General features: G+C 43.9%; 1 protein-coding gene across 2 annotated transcripts in view; it reads right to left on the bottom strand.

The window, feature by feature from the left end:
• The window catches only part of GCLC (glutamate-cysteine ligase catalytic subunit), a 44,530-nt gene that overhangs the window by 13,630 nt on the left and 3,973 nt on the right, over positions 1–26,927 (bottom strand). For both annotated transcript variants that reach the window (XM_070584801.1, XM_070584802.1), the window contains exons 2-6: positions 8,859–8,971; positions 7,911–8,093; positions 3,887–4,000; positions 2,261–2,319; positions 2,026–2,159 (exon numbers count right to left, since the gene is read on the bottom strand). In XM_070584801.1, the coding sequence (XP_070440902.1) occupies positions 2,026–2,159; positions 2,261–2,319; positions 3,887–4,000; positions 7,911–8,093; positions 8,859–8,971 (603 nt within the window). The remainder of the gene's footprint in view (positions 1–2,025; positions 2,160–2,260; positions 2,320–3,886; positions 4,001–7,910; positions 8,094–8,858; positions 8,972–26,927) is intronic.

Consider the following 26,927-nt stretch of genomic DNA (forward strand, 5'->3'; position numbering starts at 1 on the left):
CCAATTTTGAAGCCACATGATTTTCTGTTGGGGAGGGGACACCTTTTACAACATGTGTGAACTTAATGACATGAACTCAAATGATTCCTGAAAAGCTCCCCCACAGTCAAAACTTTGAATGTGGTTAAATGCTTTCTGTTTTGTACAGTGAGTCTTCCAGAAACCTTAAAAAAAAAATCACCTTGAAACTACTTTTCTGCTTTACTGTAATAAGCGGTTTCTAGTGTTCCACTTGAGAGATACAAAGTGGGGACTTCCGTGGCGATCTGTGGCATTCATCTCATTTATTAGACAATAAAATCATTGTCTAATGATTTTAAGTGGAGTATTCCAACTAGGGTGCTGGACGCGCCACTGAGAACAAGAAACTTGATCCCAAACCCACGACAAAGCTTAAACTGGAAGGAAGATTGTATCCACGGGCAATAAAAATATTAACTACCTACTATCAGGACACATTTATTTGTATAAATACAGTGTTTCAAGGGAAAGAATATCCTTTTGGAATGGAGCCACTCCGCTGTCATGGCAAAAACACCCTAGTTTAATATTAAACCAAGGAAAGGCGGTCGGTACTCTGATAGCACTGACACAGTTTTAGAGCCATGCACTAAAGTTCTGGAGCTTCATGGTTCTCTCTAGAACAGTTGTAATTAAGATAGGAAAACAGATACGCAGTTAAAATTCAAAGGTCTCTCTTTTTAATGAAGTGTGACCATTTGTAAGGAAACTTACTGGCCTATGTTTGTTTGGAAGACACATTTTATGCTACCTATCTAAGTCAGGAAAAGCAGGAAAAAAATTTTATCCTTGGCCATGGTTATTTAAACACAATTAGCATGAAAAAATCTGACTCTAGCATTCAATTTTGAATATACACAGTTGGAAAAATAAACACATCAGAGATATCCGTGCAGGAAGGTGCGTATCTATGCTGCAGCTGTTTGAGACGATGGGAATGTGGGTTTCTTGGCCTCTGTGTTGACAGCGATCAGACTGGAGCCCAGGGGGCCCTTTCGTGGCGCTCTGCACAGCTCCAGGCCTCTAAGGAAACTTTCTAATCAGCTGAAGTAATTAGAACTCGATAAAATCTCCTTGGACAATAACAAGAGGCCTCTCTCTCTTTTTTTTTTTTTTTTTGCAATTTGCAAATTTATATTTTGTGCAAGTCCTACTTCTATGCTAACATGATTTTCAACAAATTAAAGGTTAAAACAAGTTTTGTTCTGTTAACAAAAACAGTGAAATAAATATTGGCTTAGAGTTAGACCTGGAAGGGGCTGAAATATAAACCCTTCTTTCAACGGATGAGAAAACTGAGGCCAAAAGAAGTGAAGAGAGTTACCCAAGTACCAGAGTAGGGACAGCCAAAACCCCAACGCAGGCCTGCACGCTGCCCGCTGGGCTCTGGCTAGCCTGCCGAGGCCCCATGTGAGCTTGGGCAAAAATCACTGCCAGGCACATCAGTAAGCTAACCAGATCCAGGGAAAGTTTTAAGAGTAAATAGAGGGAGGCTACGCTCTCTCCTGTGTAACTTAGCCGGGGCAAGGCAAACGCGGGCTGCTAAGTATTTATTCTTTTTATACCGCTAGACGGCCTTGCACGAATACCGAAATTTAAAGTCCAAATAATCCTTCCCTTGGATCACAAAATAACTGGAGTGCATCTATCCGAGTTCATCGTTACAAACAGTAAGAGATTTGAGCAACGTTTACAACCTCAAAACTAGACTGTCACTAGATGGCAGCAAAAATTAGACACAGAGATTAAGACAGTGACCACAGGATATTTCATGTTAATTAACACTATGTATCTTTGTAGTGAACTGTAGGTCCTGTAAATTCTCCATCAAGAGATTGTTTCTAATGAATTTACTAAAATAACTTGATTGGTTTTCAGAAAGGCATACTGGCTACCATTGCAACCTGATGAAAACGTGATTTTTAAAAAGGAAGCATGCATACATAAAGGAAGCTGTAAACAGAAATGGATGAAGACTCTGCCCCCGTGCACCTGAAACGGTACCTGAAGGCAGCAGTTGCCCATCCCAAATCCCATGGCGTCCATGTAAACGTGATCGGGCTTAGAAGCCTTCGCTGCCTCATCATCCTCGGGAAACGTTTCTATAAATGGAGATGGTGTATTCTTGTCCTTAAATACTGTATTATTAAATTAAAAAGAAAGGAAAGGGGTAAGAGTCGAGGATTAAACAGCAGTTCAGCACGCACCTCTCCCACCCACCACTTCTCTGCAGACTTACTTGGTACATTGATGACGACCTTTTCTCCTCTCCTATGTCGGATGTTTCTTGTTAGGGTACTAAAACAGACAACCAAACGTCGTAAATCGGCCTGAGAACCATCACGTAAAAGAAGAATTTGATCACATACAAGCAAATGGAATGAAATCCTACCTCACAGGAATTCTCTTAAAGCAAACCTACAGGAGATTTATGTGGATCAAGATACTCTGAGGCATACTTGAAAGAAGGCTTTGTGTTAATAACACTTCCTCTGGCTCCTGCTCAAGAAAGCCATTTCTCCTGCTCGACCCCCGATTCCTGGGTTGCACATAACTTACCAAATCAAGCTCAAGTGTTTGGGGTCTGCCATGGTCTGGTCTCACCCTACATTTCTGACACTTCCCATGTTAACTCCAAAGACTTTAGCCAAACTTTAGTACTTGCTTTCTCCAGGCATCTCTGGAGCCCCAAGACCTCATCACTTCCGCCCCCAATCTGCAGCATTAATACCTAACCCCCAGACCCTCCACTTGTAATCCAGAAGCTACCAGGCACATGGTGGCTACGGAGCACTTGAACTGTGGCTAATCCTAATTAAAATATGCTGTGAGGGTAAAAGACAGCAGATTTTGAAGAATTGGTACAAAAATAAAGTTAACAAGTTGAAATATATTTAACCTTATATAGCCAAAATATTATAAAATTAAGTCCACCTTTTTTTTTTTCATGTGGCTTCTGGGAAACCGAGCATCACACCTGTGGCTCACATTACAATTCCATGGGGCAGTGCTGCTGCCGGCTCAGCTTAGATGCTCCTCTCACGGAGACTGCTCTGATGCCCTCAGTGGGAAGCACCCTCCTCTCTCCACAGAGGACCTCTGGCGCTCCCATCCTTTGATGTCCGTCATCATCTACATGTTCTTGCAGCTCAATCTATTTTCCCCTTAGCACACTATAACATTTGAAGTTGGGATCTATGTCTATAAATCTTTGTCTCCCCAAAAGACTCTACATGTAGCAGGTGTGCAGACCCGTTACAGGAATTAAACACTGAGAGTCTTGACATCCTCACTCCAGGGCAGGAGCCTAGGTTCGGGATGACAGGTGAGACTTGGGGTACAAAGCCAAGAGCACACTGATTGGGCCCTGAGGCAACTGAAACCCTAGAAACTCAACTACAGACTAACAGACCTGGGAGTTAACAGAACAGAAGGTAGAGATGCCGATTCTGTGCCAGAAGCTGTACCTATTTTTACCTTGTTACCAAGGTATCTAGAGTGGGACAAGTGGATCACAGACACTGGTGGTAACTGAGAGGGGAAAAAAGGTGGGAATAACTACAGGAAAGCTTCCCAAGAGGCGTTTCAGAACGAGGACTGAAAGGAATCTGCTCCTTAAAGGAGACGACAGAGCTGGAAAATGGGCAAATCAAGCCTGGATACCAGAAACGACAATGAAGTTCCCCTGGGGGTGCTGAGGATGTGAACAGGTGTGCATTCATGTCTGCTGCCTTCTCTGGTTAATTACAAAAGGAGCCAGCATGCAGTAAATGCCCCACAAGGATCCCCGGGCAGGAACACCGTCCTCTGGGCAGGCAGGGATCTGAGTGGGGGACATCCAGTTTAAACACAGAACCACACTCACCTGAAGCGGGGGTGCTTGTTTATGGCTTCATCGGGAAAGAAGAGGGACTTGGAAGCTCCTCCTTCGACCGGGTTGGGTTTGAACTCGGGCAGCGTAAACCCAGGACAGCCTAATCTACAACAAATGGAGGAACTAAATAGATAGCATTTGTTTCCAAGAATTACTTCCGTCTCGCCATCACTGCACCTGTGAAAGACCTGACCTCTCTTATTCTCCTTTTCAGATGGCCTGGCACATGGATGCCATGCATATATTGTGCCCCTTTACAACCACCCCTTGTGCTTTGTCGTCGTGCCTACCGAGATGCCTCCTGTGACAGCAGCCCTTCACTGACTTCATCAGAGAGCCTCCATTCACTCAGTGCCTGCAGAGCGCTCACTTACCTCCCACCCATCTCTTCATCTAATAGCGATGACTCACCGCACAGAAGTTACTTCCCTTGGTCACGTCCATTGTCATGGGTTATAGGTTTCCCGTTTGCAGCTTCTGGGGTGTCTTCCTTTACTGGTTCTAGACTCTGGGCTTATCTTTTGACCCCTGCACAGTTCCACTGCCCCCAACCTCCTGATCAGCTCTGTTCCAATCTGGAGGGGGTCTCCTGTTTTTGGCCTCTGCAGGTCATCTCATGAATCCCTCAGGACCAGACAGTGTCTCCATCGCCCCTGAGATCTCCCTCTGAAGCCTGAAAGCCCATCCTATTATCTTAAAGAAGAGCTTTAATTCCAGCACAGAAAAGGAAGCCCTGTATTTATCCCTAAATGTAAAGCTCAAATTCCACACCACCTGTGGTGATGCAACCAGTTCTTCTAAGAATTTTAAGGTCACCATTAAGTGTGCTGTGAGGGAGGACAAAGACTAACAAAGTTAGTGAAAGCAAAACCAGAGAGGCTTTTGTCAGGCCTTAGATCAGGGTAGGAAATGCCTAGATTGAGAGCCAAGATGAGCCCATGCCTGATTTTCAAACTCTACCTTTTATACAATAAAGCACCTGCTGGCTGCCCACATCCGCCTTGTAAACAACAACTGAGTTTGCTGATCTTATCTGGAAAACAGTTCCCAGCGACGATCAGGGTTCCTGGGAATTTTTGTAGTCATGTGCACTATTTACTATGAGCCTGCAACCTTAGGGAAAGTCCTTTAGGAGAGTGAGAAACTTAAATCTGGGGGGATTCTTGGCTAACCAGAATCAGGATGGATGAAGGGAGAATGAGAGTGTGCTGGTTTGGCAGAAAGAAGGCAGGTGGACTCAGATCTTCACACTCCTCAGCACTGCTTTCCTTCTGGATCAGTACCACCCGACAGAACTTTCTGGAAGATGGAAATGTTTATCATCTGTGCTGTCCAATACCAATACGGTAGCCGCTAGCCACATGTGGTTACTGAGCACTGTAAATGTGGCTAGTGTGACTGAGGAACTGAACTCTTCATTTTACGTAAGTTTGACTAACTTAAATATAAATAGTTATATGGCCACTGTTTGAACTACAGTTTCCACATGACTGAATTTTGCCTCTTTACAGAGAGAAAAATCACACTGTTTACACTTAAGAAACCAAGTACTTCCTTCCCTCTTGATCTCGAAAATACAATAAAACTTCCCTCATCATTTACTATGGGTGTAAGGCGAGGCTTCCACAACTAAGTAAGTAATTATTCTTGTTTTGTTTACTAGTCCAAAAAGACCCTCCCATCGTAAAACATACGGCTAGGCTTAAAAAAAAGAAAAAAGATTTTTAGAATAAAACTTATTCCTTTGTCTCAATTCTCCCTTCATAATAACTTAAGAAGCTAAATCTTAAAAAAAAAAAAAAGGCAACTATTCCATATGGAGCCATTCTCACTTAAGGTAAAAGACACATTAGGTTTAACCAAAAACTTCCTTTTGTGGCCTAGAAAGAACTCCCACCACCAATCAATACTATACATTCCTGAATTTTAAAAGATAAGACAAAACACTTTTGGTTTGTTACAATTTTTTTTTTTTTAATTTGCTAAGTGAAATTTACAACCTTCTTAATGTTAAGGAAAATGTAAGATATTCAATTTTCCAGTTCACTAGGGGCTGTCAAAGAACACCTGTAACCTTCTTCTTGGCCTATTTTATTATTTTAAAGTTTCATAATAATTACCTACACCAACAGCCTTGACAGCTCTTCTTTCCACCCCCGCGTTTGCTGATTTTGTCGTCTCTTGATCCCTCTACTTTTTCCAGCTCTACTACCCACCTTCAACCAGGCTGCCATCATCTGCCCTGAGGGAGCCCCTCACTCAACTCCTCGTAAGAGCTGGCATCCATTCCACAGCCATGCTCACACGACAGCCCAGGTGAGGGCTGCAGAACAAGAACCTGATGCCTGCCCAAGCCAACCCTCCCAGGGCCTCCCACTGCTTTCAGGACAGCAACCAAAATCCTCAGTTAACACGACCTCGCCCGCCAACTACCTGCCCAGCGGCACCTCACCTGACACTTCCACTTCATCCTCAGCATCCCAGCCACACCGGCCAGCTTTCTTCTAGTTCTCAGAAGGCTCCAGCTCCCCTGGCTCATGCCAGGACTTCTGCTCATGCTGCTCTCTCTCCCTACAACCTCCCTCCCCTCCCCACTCCTATTAAAATTCCTACTGCAACTTTGACCATTGCTCCAATCATCCTCTCTTGGAGAAGCCTTCCTCCTCTGCAGTGTCCATCACACACCATGTCACACTCTTTGCTCCACGTCTCCTCCTCATGGCACTGCCCCAACTTTATATTCGTTGGATCGGTGGATATTGGATTACTCTCTCTCACTAGCTCCACGAAGCCCAAGGCTGTGCCTGCTTTCCCTCATGACTGTGCCCCACGCTGCTGGTCTGGCACGGAGCAGGCACTCATCAAGTATCTGAGCGAACGCAGAGTCATGATGTTTTCACCTCCTCCCTAAAACATCAGGGCAAAGGAACATGCCGACTCTCTTCCAAGCCAACCCATCCACCTCCTCCAGCTGGTGGGGGGCAGGAAGGGGCCTGCACCAATGGAACGAAGGAATCAGAGAGAGTAAGAGATGCTCCTCCAGATGCTGAAGCACGTGGGAGTTGCTTCAATAAGGGTTCAACTATTTAGATGTTACAGTGGAGATTTTAAAGAAGAAATTTCCCGTGTAAGTATCCTTTGAAGACCAATGATATGACTCTGAATGCATGCGTTAATTATGGATATTTATCAGAAAAAAAAGAAGGTATAAAAATAGTTCAAAGTGTTCCAGGCATGGATACCAAGCCCTAAAGCTCTCTGAACTTTGAGGAGGTAAGCATACTCTGTCACAATCCGACAGATATGGAGCATAGATAAATCAGATTTATAACTTCATAGAACTGCACTCTTACACAGAGATTTACATATTATTGCACAATATTTATGTACCTCCTTCTGAGCTAACATCATTTCACTATTTTTATTTACTTTTATGGACTTTTAGCCCTAACTAGAGTTGATGACAAATCCTAAATTTTCTAGTGACTCCCCTTACTCCTAGTTAACACGCGTTGACAGTGCACAGGAAGCACTGATGCCAGCCTCCCAACAGCTGACCCTCTGATCTGCCACCAATGCCACCAATTGCTGGTTTGCAAACACACGAGGGAGCAACTGTCACAGTCGAGTGAGAGGAGCACCTGATAACCAGCAGGAGTCTCTGCTGTTCCTTACAGGTGCTCCTTACGGGGCCATGCCTGCTCTCCCACTCCCACCTGCGGCGGACAGCGCCACATGGCAAAGCAGTCATGGTGGTCCTCCTCCAAGTGGCCTTTCTCACTGAGCCCAGACAAATGCTGTCACCGCAGTGCTCCAGGCCAAAACCCACTGACTGAAGCTGGCGTGCAATTTCTGTCCGTAGCTCCAATGTCACCGATTCTATCAGATGCAGTACATAAAGTATGAACTGTGCGAAAGGATGAGAACTGGACGGTCAAATGCCTGGGTCATGGTTGCTCTCTTCATAACCTCCAGCTCTGAAATGATGCTGGGGCATGTTCATATAGGAACTAACCTGGGAAAGGAAGTAATTGTGCAAAGAGCCTGATGGCCTTCTAATAGCGAAGTGGCCTCCTTCCGGCGTTTGCGCATGTTGTCTTCAACTGTGTTGAACTCGGACATCGTTCCTCCGTACGGCTGTCCGGGGGTCCCTTCAATCATATAACTCCCGTACTCTGGTCTCCAAAGGGTAGGATGGCTAGGGCGGAGAATAAAACCTCGTTCCAGCTACTACTCAGTTTTTAGAAGTTTTTAAAACGCTGCTTAAAAAAATTTAGAAACCATTCAACTGTCTAAGCATTAAAAGTACTGGGTCCAAAATATTTATCAATAGCTAAAAATGCACAGGGGGCACTCACTGTCCAAGAGGAGCAAGCTAGCCCACCTCGCAGGAAAGGAGAGGAGCTGCTGGCCTTCACTTCAGTGCTGGGCTCCCGGCTCAAACGTGGCTTCCAAAACCCAAGGAGTAGAAAACGAGAGGAGAGTCCACCCCTCGCCTCTCTACTCCAATAAAGAAACGTTTGAACAACATCCCACCAGCCAAACAAAACCTGTCTGCAGGTTTTATCTGGCGCCGTGGTCTGTGATCTCACTAACACTCTGGCAATGCTCTATTTTTTAACATTTAAGAATAGTAAATAAGCTTCATATTGAATTTACGGTCCTAAGTGCTTTAATATGTTAATATATTTAAAATGTCAATACCCTATGAGGTGGGTATTATTATTATCACCCCTACTTTACAGATGAGGACACTGAGGCAGAGAAGTTAGGTAACTTGCCTAAGGCTACCCAGCTATTAAGAAGAGGAGCCAGGATGTGAAGCCAGGTGACTCAGAACCAGAGCCTGGGCTCTCAACAGCTATGCCGTCCTGCCTCCTACGCATCTGTGGGAAGAAGATTCCATTCTAGCGGTTGTAACGTTTCAGAAACACTAAGACAACCTTTCAGTTCAGCAGCTTACTTTGGGTTTGTCCTCTCCCCCTGTTCTTGCAGAGTTTCGAGAATTTCCTCTCCAGACAGGATCAACTGGACTCTTTTATTTTCATGATCAAAAGATACCAACATGTATTCCACCTATTGAAAATAAAAGAGAGAAGGATTAACATTCTTCCAGACTCGTCCTCAGCGTGACCTTTAGGGAAAGGCAGGGAAAGGACCCACAGTAACTCGAGACAGTCACATTGGCTTACACTATAGCACACGAGTGTTTGTCTGCATGATATGGAAACGTAGGGAAAATGGTCTGGCGATAGTGGCATTGATTCCTCGATTTCTTCTTTCCCTGTTCTACTTAATAACCTATAGAAAGGTCAAAATGCCCATTATGACAAATTGCACAGTCATGCGTTGCTTAATGATGGGGATACATTCTGAGAAATGCATTGTTAGGCGACTTCGCGGTTGTGTGAACATCCTAGAGTGACTTACGTACACCTAGATGGTACAGCTTACTGCACACCTAGGCTCTATGGTACTAATCCTATGGGCCCACCATCATATACGCGGTCCACTGTTGCCCAAAACATCGCTATGTGGTCCATGATTGACTTCAAAGGGAAGCTAAGGTTCCGTACCCTGCTGTTGTAGGAAGAAGTTGCATTTTAAAATTTATTTCCTCAACTGGCTTTCTATAGTTGATGACAGCGGTTAGTTATCTGGGCGTTGTAATCAAGGCAAATTACCCTCAGCTACTGCCAGGTTATTCAATAATGCGTCCGCTATTGGAGAGTTAAACCATAATCATAAACACACCAATTTGGAGAAGATACTTTAGGAGTTAATTTAGTTCTGGTTTTTCAAGATCATTTAAGACAACCTCCCCACTCTGAAACCACAGGAAATTTACAATGCACGGTGCACTAGTGCACAACAAGACTTGGTGGAATTCTGATAAAAATCAAGAGTTAAATACCAAGGTAAGACTTTTCTAGGCAGAGCACAAACAGAACCTGCTGTTATTTTCCCTGAAATCACAGGCTGCAAATCATGACTGTTGGTGTGAACACTAAGGATTACGAATCACTATTTATGATTGAAATAAAACACGCGTTAACCATATGTAGGTGAAGAGGTGTGGAATTGGATCATTCAGGCAAACACCTGAGAGTACCCTTTGCACAAGAAACTAAGAGAAGAGATGAGGTGGAACTGGTGCCCCACAAGGCAGACCAGTCCACAGATGTATTTTGCTTGGCTTATCGTAGTGTTAAAATAAAATTTTTAAAAAGGCAAGCAACAATACATCCACTATCTACCTGATATTTCACATGTAAATCCAGATTCCCAGCCTTAAAAACAAACAAACGCCCAGAAGCCCAGCAGAGGCCTGAGTCCGGTGGTCTGCAGTGGCCTATTCCCTTGTTTATGTGGACCTGCCTGACTCTGGAAGGCGTGTGAGCCAGCCATCCCTATCAGAGAGACGGTAATGTTCCAGTGACTGTTTTGCCCTTCGGCTAAGAAATATAATTATAAAGGGGAAAAAAACGTTAGGAACCACAGGAAATAGCCTGGCAGGTTCAAACAACAACAAAAAAGAAACCTTCAATTAACTTTTATTAGTTGTTGCTATAGGCAATGTTTGTATCCCCACAAACTCAGATGTGGGAGCCCTTAATCTCCAAGGTGATAGTGTTTAGAGATGAAGCCTAGGGGGGTTAATTAGATCACGAGAGTGGAGCCCTTCTGATGGGATTAGTGCCCTGATGAGAACGAACGGATGAGAAAGATGGTCTCTCTCCACCATGTGAGGACACAGCAAGAAGGTGGCCATTCATAAGCCAGGAGGAGGGCCCTCACCTGGAACTGAATCTGCTGGCACCTTTGATCTGGGACCTCCCAACATCCAGAACTGTGAGAAGTAAACGTCTGTTGTGGAAGCCACCCAGTTTACGGTATTTGTTACAGCCTGAACTAAGACAGCTGTCTTACTGATGAGTTTAAGTTCCCGTTCTTGCTTCTCTATTAGACTTTTTTAGTTCAAAAAATGGGTAAGATGGCTTGATTTATGTACACGAATGAGAAACGTGAGACTTGCACCCACACAATCACTCAGTGTCAAACGCCTGAACTCCGTAGGCTGCAGAGTCTGGAACTGCTCCCACCTTTAAGTGTAGGTTTTCAGATAGCATCTACAGATCCACAACTCCTGAACAGCTAACACCTGATGGAACAGGACACTTTGTTAAGTCTCAGGATGGAGAAATGAGAATATAAGTGTGAGAAGCAAATTAACCTTTAAATTAGCACACTGAGAAAGGGTGTGCCATGAACTTTTCATATATGAATCCTAATCTTCAAACCGATCATGCAAAGCAGGCATGACCGTCATCTGTTTTACAGATGGGCAAATAGGAGTTCAGAGAGGCTAAGTAAAGCTGCCCAGGGCCACAAGCGTTGGAGCAGGGATTTGAATCCACCCCTGCCTGCACACCTTGCCGATAGGACTATAGCAGATGCTAATCTTTTTGGGTGATGATAAGCTTTTAAAAACATTGTTGTAAGCTACAGGTTATAATACTGGCTGAAAAATCATTCAGACTGATTATGCCTCAAATTTATAAAGCGGGCCTGACGCTGTATCATAGAAGCCGAGATCTAACAGAATTACAGATTTAAATAGATGGGTCGGCCTGTCACTTAGGCCCAGGACAGGCTCGTTTGCTCTATCGATGTAGCATTCCTAACTCTCAATTAGAAGGAAGCTTCCTTCTTCGATCACTGGCTCCAACACGTCTCTCTGGCATCATCTCTTATTGGGGTTATCCTCTGAACCAGATAACACACTTCCTGAAAGAAAGATGAAGAGATGCTGCCTAGCTTACTGAGTTCCCATCATTTATCTATTATCAAAATGAGCAAGAATGCTTATACCAATTACATAACCTAAATTGCAACAACTTTTATTAGTTTCCTAGTTTTGAAATAATTGAAATCTTTAGTTTTCAAAACTACTCTTAGTCCACAAGTTTAAAGCATGGGCAGAGTAAAGAAACAAAAAGCTTAAACTCATTTGAGTTTTAAATATCAGCCAAATGGATGACATTTAAAATGCTAACAAAGCAGACTCTCCTTAATTAAAAAATAATCATCCATGATCTCATTAAGCAAATGAAACAGAACATCATCAGAATATTTACCAAATGAAAAAGAAAAACAAACTTACCTTTGGATAAAATCTGAGTGGACTTAGAAGCCTTAAGAATTCCCTGAACATTTCTCAAACTCAAATTTAAGGTGTTCTGAAGTAATCGTCCCCTAAGGTCACCTTGATCTTTCAGCATCACTGCTCAAAGTGGTTCTTTAATCTCTTGGTTGTCTTGTTAGAGTATTTAATCCCCCCCCACCTCAATATATTTATGTTTATTTCTAGTTCATACAAGCACTCAAATAATTAACTCGATTTTTAGGAGCCAAACTAGAGCCGAAATGGAATTTGGTTCAATGACCTAGCTGTTCAGTCATAAAAAGTGATACATTAAGACAATGTTTTCCCAACATAAAATACCTAAAGCCGCAATGACTTATTATTTCTGGATTTTGTCCCCCTCCTAAACTTCCTTTTTGCACTCCAAAGGATGAGAGAAAAGACAGACTCAAAGAGAAAATAAAAAAACAGGATATAGAGGCCCTCTGTCCACTACAAAGATTTCCAAGATTAGACCGTGCCAGCTTCCTAACATGGAACAGCATCTAGGCTCGACACCAAGGGCTACAGCAACACCTCTCCCCGTACACTGCACACACACACAACTCTAAAAGCGTACACCCAAAGAGCATTATAAACAGGCTGCTGAGTGACTAATTCAGATTCGTGTAATTAACATATCATTTAGAAGTAGCGAAAATAGCCACTGGGCTCTATTCTCAGTACACAGATCGCAATTCCCTAGATGTAACTTAGGGACACTGCTATTTGGTGCTCAACGATTATTCTTTTAAACGGGGAGTGCAGGGGGGCGAGAATAGATAAAATATGATAAAATAGACTCGATCATTCTGTGAGACACACTCATATTTTAAATGCACACTTTTTCTACAAATGAAAATTTACAAGTAGAAGATTTCTACTTCTAAAAGGCTAAACTTTATCCTACTGAAAAGAAAGTTCCTAATATCTCAGCTGTTGAATCAAAGACAGAGGCCCATTCTAGAGACTATTATGTAGCTTACATGTTACACAGTGTTGCTAGGGACAACCGGGACACAACCACCCTCTAGTCATTTAATGCAGGTTTGCACAGGCGGGCGGCGCTTTACGTTCATCTGAAATTAGGCCAATAAAAATAAAGAGCCTTAATTGAGGGTGATGTAAGTACTCCAGCACAATGCAGAACATACAGCAGACAGGGAAATACGCATGACATTACAGTTCAAGATAACAGTTAATAATAACTGTTAATATTAAAATATTAGCATTTTTAGGATTTATGTTCTCTTTACATGGCATTTACCACTAGTTTAAAATAAAAATTTTTCTTTAAAAAAAGAAAAACACTTTGATACTCTACCATGTGGGTAAGGGTTTCAGGGAGCTTAGAATTCGAGGAAAGGCTGGAAAATTTATAAAATACGAATTTTTAAATTTCTGCTCCCTAGAGTTCGTGAAAACAGTGCTTAATTAGGAAACAGTCCTGTTGTCTAAGACTCAGAAGCAGTTATAGGCAGTTCCCTATTTCGAGAGGTTACACTTTGAGAAAGCTCCTTGGTCAGTGTCTGTCTAAATTAGAACTAAGGGATTTTCCCACAAAAACAGTGTTACGCAAACGGAAGGTCCCTGAGCCACCTCTCAAAAGTATTTACCCATCATGTGCCTGACCTCTAGAGAGAAGGAACTGTCACGACGTCCCCGAGGGACAGCGAGCCATGAGGTCCTACATCCCCCCCCAGGCAGAGGGATGAGGACTCCTGGCTCCCTGCACCCTGAGCAGGCGCTGCATCCAGGCGGTCAGGTGGAGGAGGGCCGGCGAGTGGAGGCTTCGCCTAGGATGGGCGGGCTGCAGGGCCGGGTCCACAGCCACCCCACCAAGAGTCAAAACTCGGAGCTCAGGGTCAGCTCCTCCGTGCTGCTGTCGGCTCTCTTCCACTGGCCTGACTCCTGCTAGAACCACCTGTTGCTTCTCAGAGCCACAGTTTTCTCCTTACACCAACTCCAAAAGCAGCTCACAGCCATTCTGAGGATTAGGGCTGTGGGTAGAGTTGAGGACCAATCAGTGCCAAACACCTTGTCTTGCTGCTCCCCCAACCCCCTCTTTGTCCTTGCACCCATTCAACAAGGCAGCGTGCTGGGAACGCTGAGAGGGGCCAGGCAGGTGTGGTTCCTGTTCTCAAGCTCACACTGGAGCTGGAGGACAGCCAATCAGACCATATAGCTAATGAGCTGGTGACTGCTCGAGATGACCAAACAGAGCTGTGCATATGTAGGAGGAGGATCCGATCCAGTCTAGGAGATTCCCTGGTTCCGTGAGGAACGGGGCTGGCCAGGCAAAGGAGAGGGTCCACTGATGCGTCCACATAAAGACAGCCTCCCACACGATGCCTGGAGCCTTCCCAACCACCATTCAGGTTGCAGCATAATCACCTCTCTGGCTGGTCATGGATGCAGATAAACCGGGCCCACCCCATAGAGATCACATCACAATAGTCCCTCGCTAGGTTATAACCATGTTTGAGCACTTTTGGGGCCCAGTAAGTCTGAGGTAGAAATTGGAACACATGTGCTTCTGCACAGCCACATATATGGGGATATTTTAACCTGGTAACTGTTAATATGTTATATTAAACTGTCCTATGTGCCCAAAAGGAAATGTTTTAGTAGTTTAGTCTAAAGTTATATCAAATTCTTACAATATCCGATATACTTTGGCTTTTTCTCCTTACTATGAAATGTCATTTCATACCACAGACTCATGCGGGGCGCCCTCCACGGGAAGTTCACGCTTGTAGAACCATAATAACTGGGGCCTTGCCCTGACCTGGTCTTCTGCTGGCGTCCTGGACTAGGACTTCAGCTCACAGAGCAGGTTGTTTTTTCACTTGTAACATGTTAATCTCAATTTTAACACTGCATAAAATCAATGAGTTTCCTGTATGATTAGGAGCAGTAACTTCCCTGAATCATTATCTCGGCCCCCACAGAGAAACAAACTCTTCTTCGCACGCCCAGACTGGTGATATGAAGTCCAAACGAAACATTTTAAGACTTTAAAGAGAGAAAGACTTAAAAGAGAGGAAGGAAATGGGAGCTGCAGGGAAAACTATGGTGACTCTCCTACTGGGGGGACAATGACACCTTTCACTAAAAGAAAGGAAAAAAATCACGCTGTCCATTAGAATAGACACTAGGCACAGGTGGCTATTTAGACTTAAAATCAATTGAAATAAAATTAAAAATTCAGTTTCCAAGTCCCACCAGCCACCTGTGGCTAATGGCTACCGACTGAATGGAACAAACATTTCTCTTACTGCACAAAGCTATGCTGGACAGCAATCGACTAAAACCCAGGAGAAAGCACAACCCTGGACTTGTACCTGGACACACGAACTCACCACAGGGGGAATCCCCGAATGCACATCTGCTCTTTCACGCCCCGCAGGTGGCATGGGACATTTATCTTCTGGGCCTCTGAATCTACCCCGGCTGATATTTTTAACCCTATCACTACACTTCAGGTGTAGGTCAGTTCTAACTTCTCTGAAGGTCAGAGAGACCACGTTAAAGAACTCCTTCCTTATCTGTGAACCAAATAGAGCAGAACCCAACCAGCCTTCTCACACAAATTGACCTCAGAAAAGGCAGCACGTGAAGTCAAGCCACCAATGGTGACGTCGGCTATGGCCACCAACATATCGCAGGCACTCTGCAACTCAGAAACCTAAACCCAAACCAGAAGACGTTTCCTCCTAAACAAACGATATTGTAAATATAGATAGCTTTTATTTACCTCAAAACACCTCCACTTGAGTACTGCAGCTTCCGGATTCTAAGGACAAGTGAAGTCCTTGGCTGAGAACATTCTCCCATCAGAGTCCTCGTCACCATGTGGCTGGCGAGAAAGAGGGTATCGTGGTCCCCAGACAGAGGCTGCTCTGGACCCACTGCTCTGCAATGCTCAGCGGGCTGTGTGAAGACTCCGCAGGGGGTGCTGACTGTCCAGAACCTCCGTGGTGACTCCTGCCAGGCTAGGAGGGCTTAGGGCTCCAGCAGTGGGCACGACGGGTGCTGGAGAGAGCGCCCCCTCCATGGTGGGGCCCAGCCCAGCGCCTGATGCTCTCCCAGAGCTGAGCAAGCCAGAAAGCATGCCTGCCCCCTTGTAAAGTGCGTTTATAAACTATGCTGGGCTAGATTCAGGGACTGGCTGTGAGAAACTCAGGGTTTCAGTTCTTAGGAAACGCTGGTAGACTAATACACCCAACAACGAGGGGGAAAAAAAGAGTGCTTTCTAAAAAGACTAAGCGAGAGCCGTGCGAAAACAGAGAATTCTAACTCCACAGTGACAGGGTGACGGTAATTCAAGACCTCCAAGTTTAGTGCTATTCCACCATTACAAGGACCTGAGTGAGCCTCTTCCACAATCACCCCCCATAAAGGCAGCCTCGGGGCTCCCCTCAGGAACCACAGCTGCTGTCAAGGCAGACCCCACCAAGTCAGCAATTCTCACCACCTCAAGATGGGATTTGGGATTTGGAAGATGGGATTTGGAAGGTGGACACTCTTGCTGACATATACTTTCCGGCCGTATTTGCAATTACGTTAAAGGACCAAAATCTCAGGAAGACACAGCTCCTGACGTGGCTCTGCTTCCGGCCCACTACCTGTGCCCCAGGATGAGGTCGCACAGGCTGCATAGCTATCAAGTGAGGTCAGCCTGATTTTCCCATAAAGGGCTCACCCACATCTGCCTTTTCACAGGGCTCCACTGCCAGCAGCAGATTAGCTGGGAAGGCTGCGGTCACATTACTAAACCTGTTAGCATTTGTCCTGTGGACCGAGAAATTTCCCAGGCATATCCGATATTAGGGTTTTGAAAGAGCGTTGGCATTTCACTAGAAGGGAATCACTGGCCCTCCGGTAAGAAAAACACTGACGCCTGCACTAGTGGCTCTAAGACACTCATACTTCCATTCAAAAAAACAAAAAGCCTACTTCCTTTGTCACACCATCCTTTCCTTTCCTCCCACCTTCCATCTCATCTCGGTGGGCGCCTCCAGACCTGCCCCGAGCTCTTCGATCCTGCTGATCTGCAGGTGGGGTATGGCAGAGCGGCTGGCGTGCAGGCCCTCAAGTCACTTTCAGTCTTGGTAACTTCTGTTTTTCAGCGTGTTCTATTGTGAAATGGGGATAATACCCACCTCATGGGGGCACGGGGGAGGATTACAAAAAATAACACACCACAGAGCGCCAAAAACAGCAGAAAGTGCACAGCAGCCCTCAAATGCTCGTGGTTACTTTTCAGCTCTAGGGCAGGGATGCACTGATTGAGGTAGAACAGTGTTTCTAAGTTGTTTTTTTTTTCAAATGCTGGTTACAACCCCTTAGGAGGCCACAGTGGGTTGAAATCAATATTATAAAAAATTCTTTTGAAATGGAGTAAAATACCAGAAAGTGTCACTTGTGGGAAGGGAAGTACCATTTCATGAAAATACTGTTTCACATGGCGTCTGTTTCGGCTACTCTTGGTCTTAGTTAAAAGTGAAAGCTGTGCACTACTGTCGCATCCCGCCTCACTGCAAACGGGCGGCCCCGGGTTCCCTCACGGAGCATACCAAGTCGCTCCCCTCCCTGAGACGTTTGAACAGCTCCTGCCCAGCACAAGTCGTGCCCCCCTCACCAAGAGGATGAGGGCCGATTGATTAGCCGGCCCCTGCCTCCTCCATTTCAACCCCACCCCCACCATGGTGCAGCCCCACCGGCCTTCTCTCCGTTTCTCCAACCACCACTTCAAGGCCCTGACGGCACTTCTGTTCTCTCTGCCTGGAAAGACTTTCCCTCAGCCCTTCAAACAGCTGGCTCTCCTGTGGGTCTCAAGTCAAGTATCACCTCTTCAGAGAAACCTCTGCTGACTCCCCAACACTGTGACCCCCTTCTTGTCCCCATCCTCAAAGGGTGCCACCTACGCTAGTGCCTCCTGGAGTTGTGCAAGGTGGTTACCCTCCCGAAAGCAGTCTTAATTTTCCCTCTCTTCTCACAAATATTACAATGATAGACATTCAGAATGTGTTTTAGTCTCTGGGCCTTAGTTTCAACCTCCAAAAAATAAGGGCAAAACCCAAAAGTTCCTTCCAGCTCTCAACTACTACTTCTGTAATTAAACTCTTCCAGAAATTCTCTTAGCATATGACTATCCATTTTTCTTTCCCTCTCATCAAATACGTTACTTACCCTGCACTGCGAGGAAGGGAACTTTATTTAAATGCACTGTCATGGTACCTAAAGCTTACCCTTTTAAGCATAAGTGCCCTAAAAGATTTTATGTATAAATGAGTAGAAATCTTTCTAAAATTGATTACATCCTCTTCTGCTATCAGTGGGAAGATACTAAGCCCACTTTCACTTTTTAGCAAGGCTTCAGACGTCATGAGCAATTTCATGTCTTTGACTCGAGTCATAACAGAGCAAGGCCCTCGGAGCACACGGGGATGCCCCGTCCAGACGTGCTTTTCGCAGCTGCTCTGTCTCTCATCTCTGCCTCCATTGGTTTTTTGCAGTTCATTCTAAGCTGAGAAGCCAGATGACCAAGCGTGCAGGAATGGTGTATAAAGTGAGTGGTAAAGCGTGTGAACTTTGTACTCAGAGGACTTTTGCTTCTTTGCTAGTTGTCGCTCTATTTGAGTAGTGGAGCAAGTGGATCACGACCCCTAGACAGAACTTAACACGGTAATGGGGGTCCTGGGGGCCAGGAGGAGGAGACCACGTGCTCAGCACAGAAGCGCGCTAGATAACAATGCACCTTCCAAGGATCTGATCTGTGTAAATACATGAACATTTGGAGAGGGAAACGAAGGAAGCACCCCCAAATGACTTCCTTAGGTTCGTCTGAGGCTTACAGTTCTTAGAGTATATACTTTACAAATAAGATTTTTTTTAAAAGAATGTTACCTTTCTAACATCTCAGGTCACTTAAGTTGAAGGTCACTGCTGCAATGCCTAACTCGTTAAAACACTTCCGAGAAGTGTCAGCCAGCTTTCACAGGTGCTTCAAGACCTTTACTATCTCTCCGGAGCATTAAGATATGTGAAGTTCTGCATGGCCCAGCCCCTGTCGGCTATGCAAATGGGGCAGCGCAGCCAGGTTCGTAGCTGCTTCCAGGAAAAGGGTTGTGGAGTCTCTAGCCTTAGACTTTTAACTCTGCTAAATCAGCATCCAGTTCAAAAAGAAAGGAGGTAACTGAATCCAAAGGACTAAACCTGGAGCTGGAGGAGGGAAGACAGACCACAGTGGGTCCGCGTGAACATTTATGTAATTAGGAACATCTGGTGTGGGGGTTCTTTTGTAATCTTGTTGTGAAAATAAGTTTAAATCCTGACCGTAACAGACACGAAAATCTAAGAATACAGAGAACTCTCCAAGCGCGTCCCACAGAGTGGAACCTTAGCCACGTGAACTCTCCCAGGATACGGAGAGCTAGACAACCGAGTTTCCAGATGCCTATGAAGATGTATCCAAAACGAACGCTTTCGGCGAGAAGTCCGAGGCTTATTTCTGTTTCCCCATCTTCCTAAACAATGTCTGAGAAACCCAGCCTGTAGGTGGAGAGTCAGAGCATCATTCCAGTATCTTTGGTCCATCACAATCAGTTTTACCATCCAACAGAGATAACTTAGCAGCCATGGAGATTCAACCTGAGAGGCCCAAACTTAGATGCTTTCTCAGTTCAATTCTGCTTCTCTCTGAAAATTCTAACCAAGATTTCACGGATTGTACAAGCTGGGAAAACATGCATGGGCTTTGTGCCATTTATTTTGGCCAGAAACCAATTTCTTGCTCTCTTCCCAAGTTTTTAATGGGTTTGAGAGAGGCTGGTGCCGAAGCCGCCAGTCCCTGTCTAACCAGCAAACCCAGCGCTTCCTCTCAGTCCCCACCCTTCCATACCTCTCGAGAGCCCGCCATCCTTCTTCCTGTACGCGGCAGTCCACCACCCCTCGCACTGTTCCCTATCAGGACCCCACACTCAATGCTTGTCCTTGAAGTGCATGCATCAGGGCTCTGAGGCTGCCGACATTTTCTGTCCCTGGGTTATCTCGCTCTCTGCTTTGGTTTTAACCACAACTCGTAGGCCTCTGGCTGTCCAGCCACATGCACAGCCAGCTCAGATGTGGCCCCAGCTCGCTCTCCTGTCTATGTGCTGTCTCTACTGGATGAGCACTGGGCTCCTTATAATCAAGGGTTCCAAACCAGTCCCCCCAGGAACTAATTATCCTTTGTAGGGCTTCTTATTCACTCAGTCATCTAAGCTAGGAAGCTGGGCGAGAGACACAACCACTCAGCTGCCAGGTCCTCAGTCCGTCTCCTCCAAAGTGTCTCTTTAATATACAACTCTCTCTCTAGAGCCTTAGGCTAGACTCTCTTCCCTCTTCCAGCAATCAGATGTCCTCTGTAGTGGGGGACCCTAGCCTCTAGTGATCTCTCCCAAAACATTTTTCACACTATTACCAAAGGGATCTAAAAGAAACCACCTATGCCATCATTCCTGGACTCACAATACCACGTCTCCCCTATTATAAAGGGCCTTCAACAGCTTGAACCCAACCCACCTTTCTAGCCTGAACCCCTAGCAGCCCCTGTTCCCTGCTTCGGTCCTAGGTTACAGCAGTACTCCCTCGACCTCAGGCCCCTCCGTGACTTCACCCCTGCATGTGCCCTCTCCTTGCCTTCCCCCTCTCCCTGTGGGATCCTACCACAAGCTGTCCCCTCTCCCCCATCTATAAGACTCCCAAGATCTCTAGCTACAGAAGCAAACCTTTCTCCTCGCCCTCCTGCTTGTTCACCCACCCTACCCGCCACTGGGGTTCTTCAAGGGCAGAGAGCTTCTCTCTTTTCTTGGTTCCTCACTCCAACCCCGTGATCTAGCACAGAAAGGCCTCAATATATGGACAGCACTCAATAACTACTTCTTAATTTAAAAGTCATCCATCACAGAAATGAAGACTTTAGTGTTCTGCCACACGTAAGTATAGCTTAAGTCTCGGCTTTTCTTAAAGAAACATTTTGCAATACCATCTTGCTTCTTACAAAAAAGTTGTGAGGCTCAAATAGGTTTACTTAAGGAGTTAAAGAAAAAATTTCTACATACCTAACATCTATGGCTTTATAATTAGGTTACTTTTCCAACAGCCAGTAAAGTATTGCAATCTTGGAAAAAACGCCAAAAACCCAAAAGGTGACAGGGCAAGGAAGTGGATTCTACCATTTCCAATATGCATTTCCTGATTCTCCTAAGTTGTATAGCGTTTAAAGCATTCTGAGACAGTTAACCTGTTAACGATACAGTTAGATATGTATATACACACACACATATAATGTAAGCACACAATTCGAAACCAAATGACAGGATTTTTTTGATTTGTCTTACAGCTGAGGAAAATTGTGGTCCAAAGAATTTAAGTTCTGCATCTAAGATCACAGGACCATCTGGGGGAAGACGCGGGGCTTGGACTCCATCTTCAAATTAAAGTCCATTCATAAAACATAGGCCAACTTTCAAAATAATCTGCTTTCACCAAATACCCAGTGATGAGATGGTAACACTAATACTAAGAGTTGAACATTTTGGTGTAAGGGCAAAGAAAATCCTGACTTTAAAAAAACTTGACTAAATCTTGGTTGCTGGAGATATAACCACGAGGGTAGCCAGACTCTGGACAAAGTTTACAAAGGAGAGCAAAGCTCAAAGAATATCAGAAAAAGTAAGAAAGATGTCCACTTCTAACCAAAATGGAGTAATAGAGACCTATTTAACCCTCCTGCCTGAAACAACCAAAAAAAAGAGAGAGAGAGAAATACATGAAAGAATGGTTTTCTTCAAGACACTGGACATCAGACAAGAAAGGGCAGAGATCCCTGAGATATGGGGAAAAAACTAAGTGAGCCCTACAATTAACTGCCCCCAATGACTGCCTGGAGAGAGGCTGCAGACCACGGCAGGCAGATGAAGCAGAGCTGGGAGGACTCCCCCTATTGAAGGGAGAGCTGCCCATCTGAGGAAACCGAGTCGATTCAAGTTCACAGACTGAGTACCAAAGGAAGAGAGCTGCACAGAGACCCCCGGAGACCTGCAGAGGGCCCCCCTCAAGGATTCAGTAGAAATCCAACCCCTGCACGTGAGGCAAGTAGCCAAAGTGGAGACAGAGTGTGTTCCCACAAAGCAGATGGAGTGACTCCTAATTCAGGCGCTTTCGGGAAAGGGCTTGTGAAGGTCTTGCCTGAGGAGGAGAGAAGAATTAGCTCTCAGCTGAGGCTTTTCTGGCTCTGTCTAATCAATTGTAAAAGCAAGATGTAACTATAAGATAATAACTATGTTTCAGAACAAAGCCAAGACTACTTTTAGGAATAAAGAAATACCGAGCACCCAACAATGTAAAATGCATAATGTCTGGCATCCAATCAGATATTACCAGGCATGCAAAGGAGCAGGGAAACATACTCACAATGAAGAGAAAAAATCAAGTGAACCTGACCTTAAATGACAAAGATGACAGAATCAGCAAAGACATTAAAACAGTGATTAGAACTATATTCCAGATGTTCAATAAGTGAGTTTAGTAAGGTTGCAGAATACAAGATAAATATACAAAAACAATTTTGTTTTGCTATATTAGCAGTGAACAACCAGAAATCAAAACTTAGAAAATAGTAACATTTGGGGGCTAGCCTGGTGGCATAGTGGTTAAGTTCACATGCTCTGCTTCAGTGGCCTGAGGTTCGCAGGTTCAGATCCTGGGCACAGACCTACACACTGCTCATCAAGCCATGCTATGGAGGCATCCCACATACAAAATAGAGGAAGATTGGCACAGATGTTACCTTAGCAACAATCTTCCTCAAACAAAAAGAGGAGGATTGGCAACAGATGTTAGCTCAGAGCCAATCATCTTCACCAAAAAAGAAAAAAAAAGTAATATCATTTACAATAGAATAAAAAAATATGAACTATTCGGTGATAAATCTGACAAAAGACTTGTACACTGAAAACTACAAAACACTGATGAAAGACATTAAAGAAACTATAAATAAGTAGAGTGATGCATTTGTTCATGGGTCAGAAGACTCATTATTGTTAAGATGTCAATTTTCTCCAAATTGATCTATAGATTTAATGCAATCCTGGTCAAAATCCCAGCAGGGTTTGCTTGTTTGGTATGGGTAGAAATTGCCAAGCTGGTTCTAAAATTCATATGGAAATTCAAAGGAGCTAGAAGAGTCAAAACAAACTGAAAAAGAACAAAGCAGGAGAGCTAACAGGACCTGATCTCACAACTTATCATAAAGTTACAGCAATAAAAAGTGTGGTTTTGGCATAAAGACAGACAAATACATCAATGGAACAGTACCAAGAGTCCAGAAATAAAACCACACACACAGACAACTGACATCAGACAAAGGTACAAAGGCCGTGCGCCTTTGGCAGTGGAGAAAGGAGGGTCTTTTCAAAAAATGGTGCTGGGGTAATAGGCAAAAAACAACCCAAACCAAAAATCACACCTTGCCCTATATACAAAAATTAACTCAAAATGAATCACAGACCTAAGCAAAAGCTAGGACTATAAAACTTCTAGATGAAAACCTTTGTGACTCTGGATTAAGGAAAGATTCTCAGATGCCATACCAAAAGCATAATCCAGAAAAGAACAAATGGACAAACTCGACGTCATCAAGATGAACAACTTCTGTTCTTCAAAAGACAGAGTTAAGAGAATGAAAATAAACTTAGAGGACATATGAGCAAAGCACATTATCTGATAGGACTTACATCCAGAACAAAGAATTCTCAAAACTCAGTAATAAGAAAACAACTCAAATGATTTTAACACACTTCACAAAAAGGATATACAGATGGCAAATAAACACATGAAAAGATATCCGACATTTGTGGTCTTTAGGGAAAAGCAAATTAAAAATATCATGATGGGGCCAGCCTGGTGGTGCACTGGTTAAGAGTGCACGTTGCACTTCGGCAGCCCAGGGTTCACTGGTTTGGATCCTGGGTGCAGACATGGCACCGCTTGTCAAGCCATGCTGTGGCAGGTGTCCCACATATAAAGCAGGAGAAGATGGACATGGATGTTAGCTCAGGGCCAGTCTTCCTCAGCAAAAAGAGGAGGATTGGCGGCAGATGTTAGCTCAGGGCTAGTCTTCCAAAAAAAAAAATTATGAAATACCACCATCATCTATCAGAATGGCTAAAATCAGAGACTGACTCTACCAAGTGTTGACAAGGATGTGGATGAAGTGGAACTAGCATACAATGCTGGTGGGAATGTAAAATGGTACAACCACTTTGGAAAAGTTTGGTAGTTTCCCTAAAAAGTTAAAACACATCACTCCTAGGTAATGATCAAGACAGATGAAAACCTAAGTCCACACAAGGACTTGTACATTAATGTTCACAGAAGTTCTGTTTGTAACAGCTAAAAATTGGGGACAATCCAAATAGTGAATAAACAAATTGTTGGATAGCTATACAATGGAATACTACTCTGCAATTAAAAGGAATATACTACTGATACAGGCAACCACACGAATTATCTCAAAATATATATGCAGAGTTCAAAAAGCTAGACCAAAAAAGTACACGCTGTATGATTTCCTAGATATAAAACTCCAGGAAATGCAAACTAAGCTATGGTGACAGAAAGCAGATCAGTGGTTGCCTACAGAAAGGGGGCATGGTGGCAGGAATTACAAAGGGGCACAAGGATATTTTTGGAGATGATGGATATGTTCATTATTTTGATTGTGGTGATGGCTTCACAGGTGTGTGCATACGTCAAAACTCATCCATCTGTACATTTTAAATACAGAGGTTTATTATGTGTCAATTTAAACTATGTCCATCTAAATAAAGCTGTTAAAATGTAAAAAACCCCACCCTACTTGGTTAAATCATGAATGTAGAAAGAGAATATTAATTAGCAAGCTCATTAGGATTTGGTCCACCCAATAATACCAGCAACATCAGTAACGTCCCATACACAGCGTTCTAACTTTAACAATACCATCAGATGCCTTGAGTAGCTAAAAATGTTCAGAAACACACATTTTGATGTGAGAGGCTCAATTAATGTTCTGACCTATTTTCTCAAGATGTAGTGTCTTACTGAACTTTACCTAGGTTTACACTACACAATGAAGCTATACACAGAATACTAGTAAGTACATTTGCTAGCACCACTTGTAGACGTTACTAGAAGTGGTATTCTAGACACTCCTCTTCACAGAGAGGAACTCAACAGTGACACGGTGGGGTCACAGTAACTGGTTCAGCAGTCTAGAAATGCTTGCCTAGAGGAGCGAGGTGTACAGATGTAATAAACCTCTCTCTTCCATGCTGTTTTCCTCATGCCCTAAAGTACAGCAAAACCTCTACTTACCCAGAACTACACAAAGACCTCTGGAAACTGATCGTACGTACTCGCTGCACTTACAGCCCAAAGTGCACATAACCCTGACCTGGCAATGCTCTTTCTCGCCTTCCCGCCTTTACTGCACTCTTCTTTTGACTGGAATGCCTCCCCTCCACCAAATGAAGGGCCACACTCTTCGGGGCAGCTTCCCAAAGGTGGTGCCTGGAGAACCAGAATCCCCTGAAGTGCCGTGTTTCTCTCACCTGCATTTGCGCACAGGGCACAAAGGAACTCCTGGCAGGGGGTCGGGAGGTTATATATGCACGGATGTTCTCTGTTTATATCTTTTATTTCAACCATGGTGGGGGATATCTGCTTGTATATACTTGTTAAAAGTCATTGAACTGCACATTTAAAGTGGGTGCATATTACTGAATGTAAATTATAATTCAACGAAATTGGTTTAAAAAGAAAGCCCACACAAAACTTTCTAACACAAAATGAGGAGAGGTAAAGAAACCCTGAGGTTTACATCAGAAGTACAAGTCAAGCTCACATTTAAACCAAGCTTAAATTCTCAACCACAATTCCTGATACAAACACAGGGTCAGTTATCTGGTTTCCTAACTTACAAAAATGAACCTCTTGGTAAAAAAAGGTAATCTTCAAAGAAAAAAACCATTCACCAGAAGGCTCCAACATTGTTTCAATTTTTTTCCTTGATTTCACCACTGTGCTTTAGACACAGTCAACAAATGCTGTCCAACTAATGTCCACGGTGACAGCTCAGAGAGAAGGATGTACAACTGTGCTTCAGGTGCACAGAACACACGATAACTGATGTCAGAAGCCGGAGCCTCAGAATGACCAGCAAGGAATAAGTCATCAATATCTTCTTGTAAGAAGTCAGTGTCAAATCACGTATTTTAAAAACACGATTTAGATTTTGAAATGCAATTTAGAAATACCATTTAAAAAGTCACTAAGCTAATGGAATATAATTATACCTAAATGAGCAAATTTCAGTTAATTGGTTAAAAAAAAAATTCCACATACATGAATGTCTCAGTCTCCAATGACTATGGTTACTAAATGAGATAGGCTAGATATTTAAGAATTTCCAAGTAAACATTTTAAGCTATCATTTATGAGTCTTTACTTAAAAGCCTAGGTACTTGTAAACCATTTCTTCAACATTATCTCATTTAATCTTAATAACCCTATAAGGAAGGTTTTATTGTCCCCATTTTATAGATGACAAAACTGAGGTTAAGGGCAGTTCAACTATTTGTCCAAAGCTACACAGAACCTTTGATTAGACTGCAATGACTATGCTTTTGTCCACTCTGAATTTATAACTCAGGAGGACGTTCTTTTTGTTATTGGGTCATCAGTTTATTCATTAACAAGCTGTGCACTTTCTAAATAGTCACTTAAGCATTCTCAACCTACAAAGGCAAACTTGCAGTT

This window comes from Equus przewalskii, chromosome 19 (assembly GCF_037783145.1).
Source record: "Equus przewalskii isolate Varuska chromosome 19, EquPr2, whole genome shotgun sequence".
NCBI lineage: Eukaryota > Metazoa > Chordata > Mammalia > Perissodactyla > Equidae > Equus > Equus przewalskii.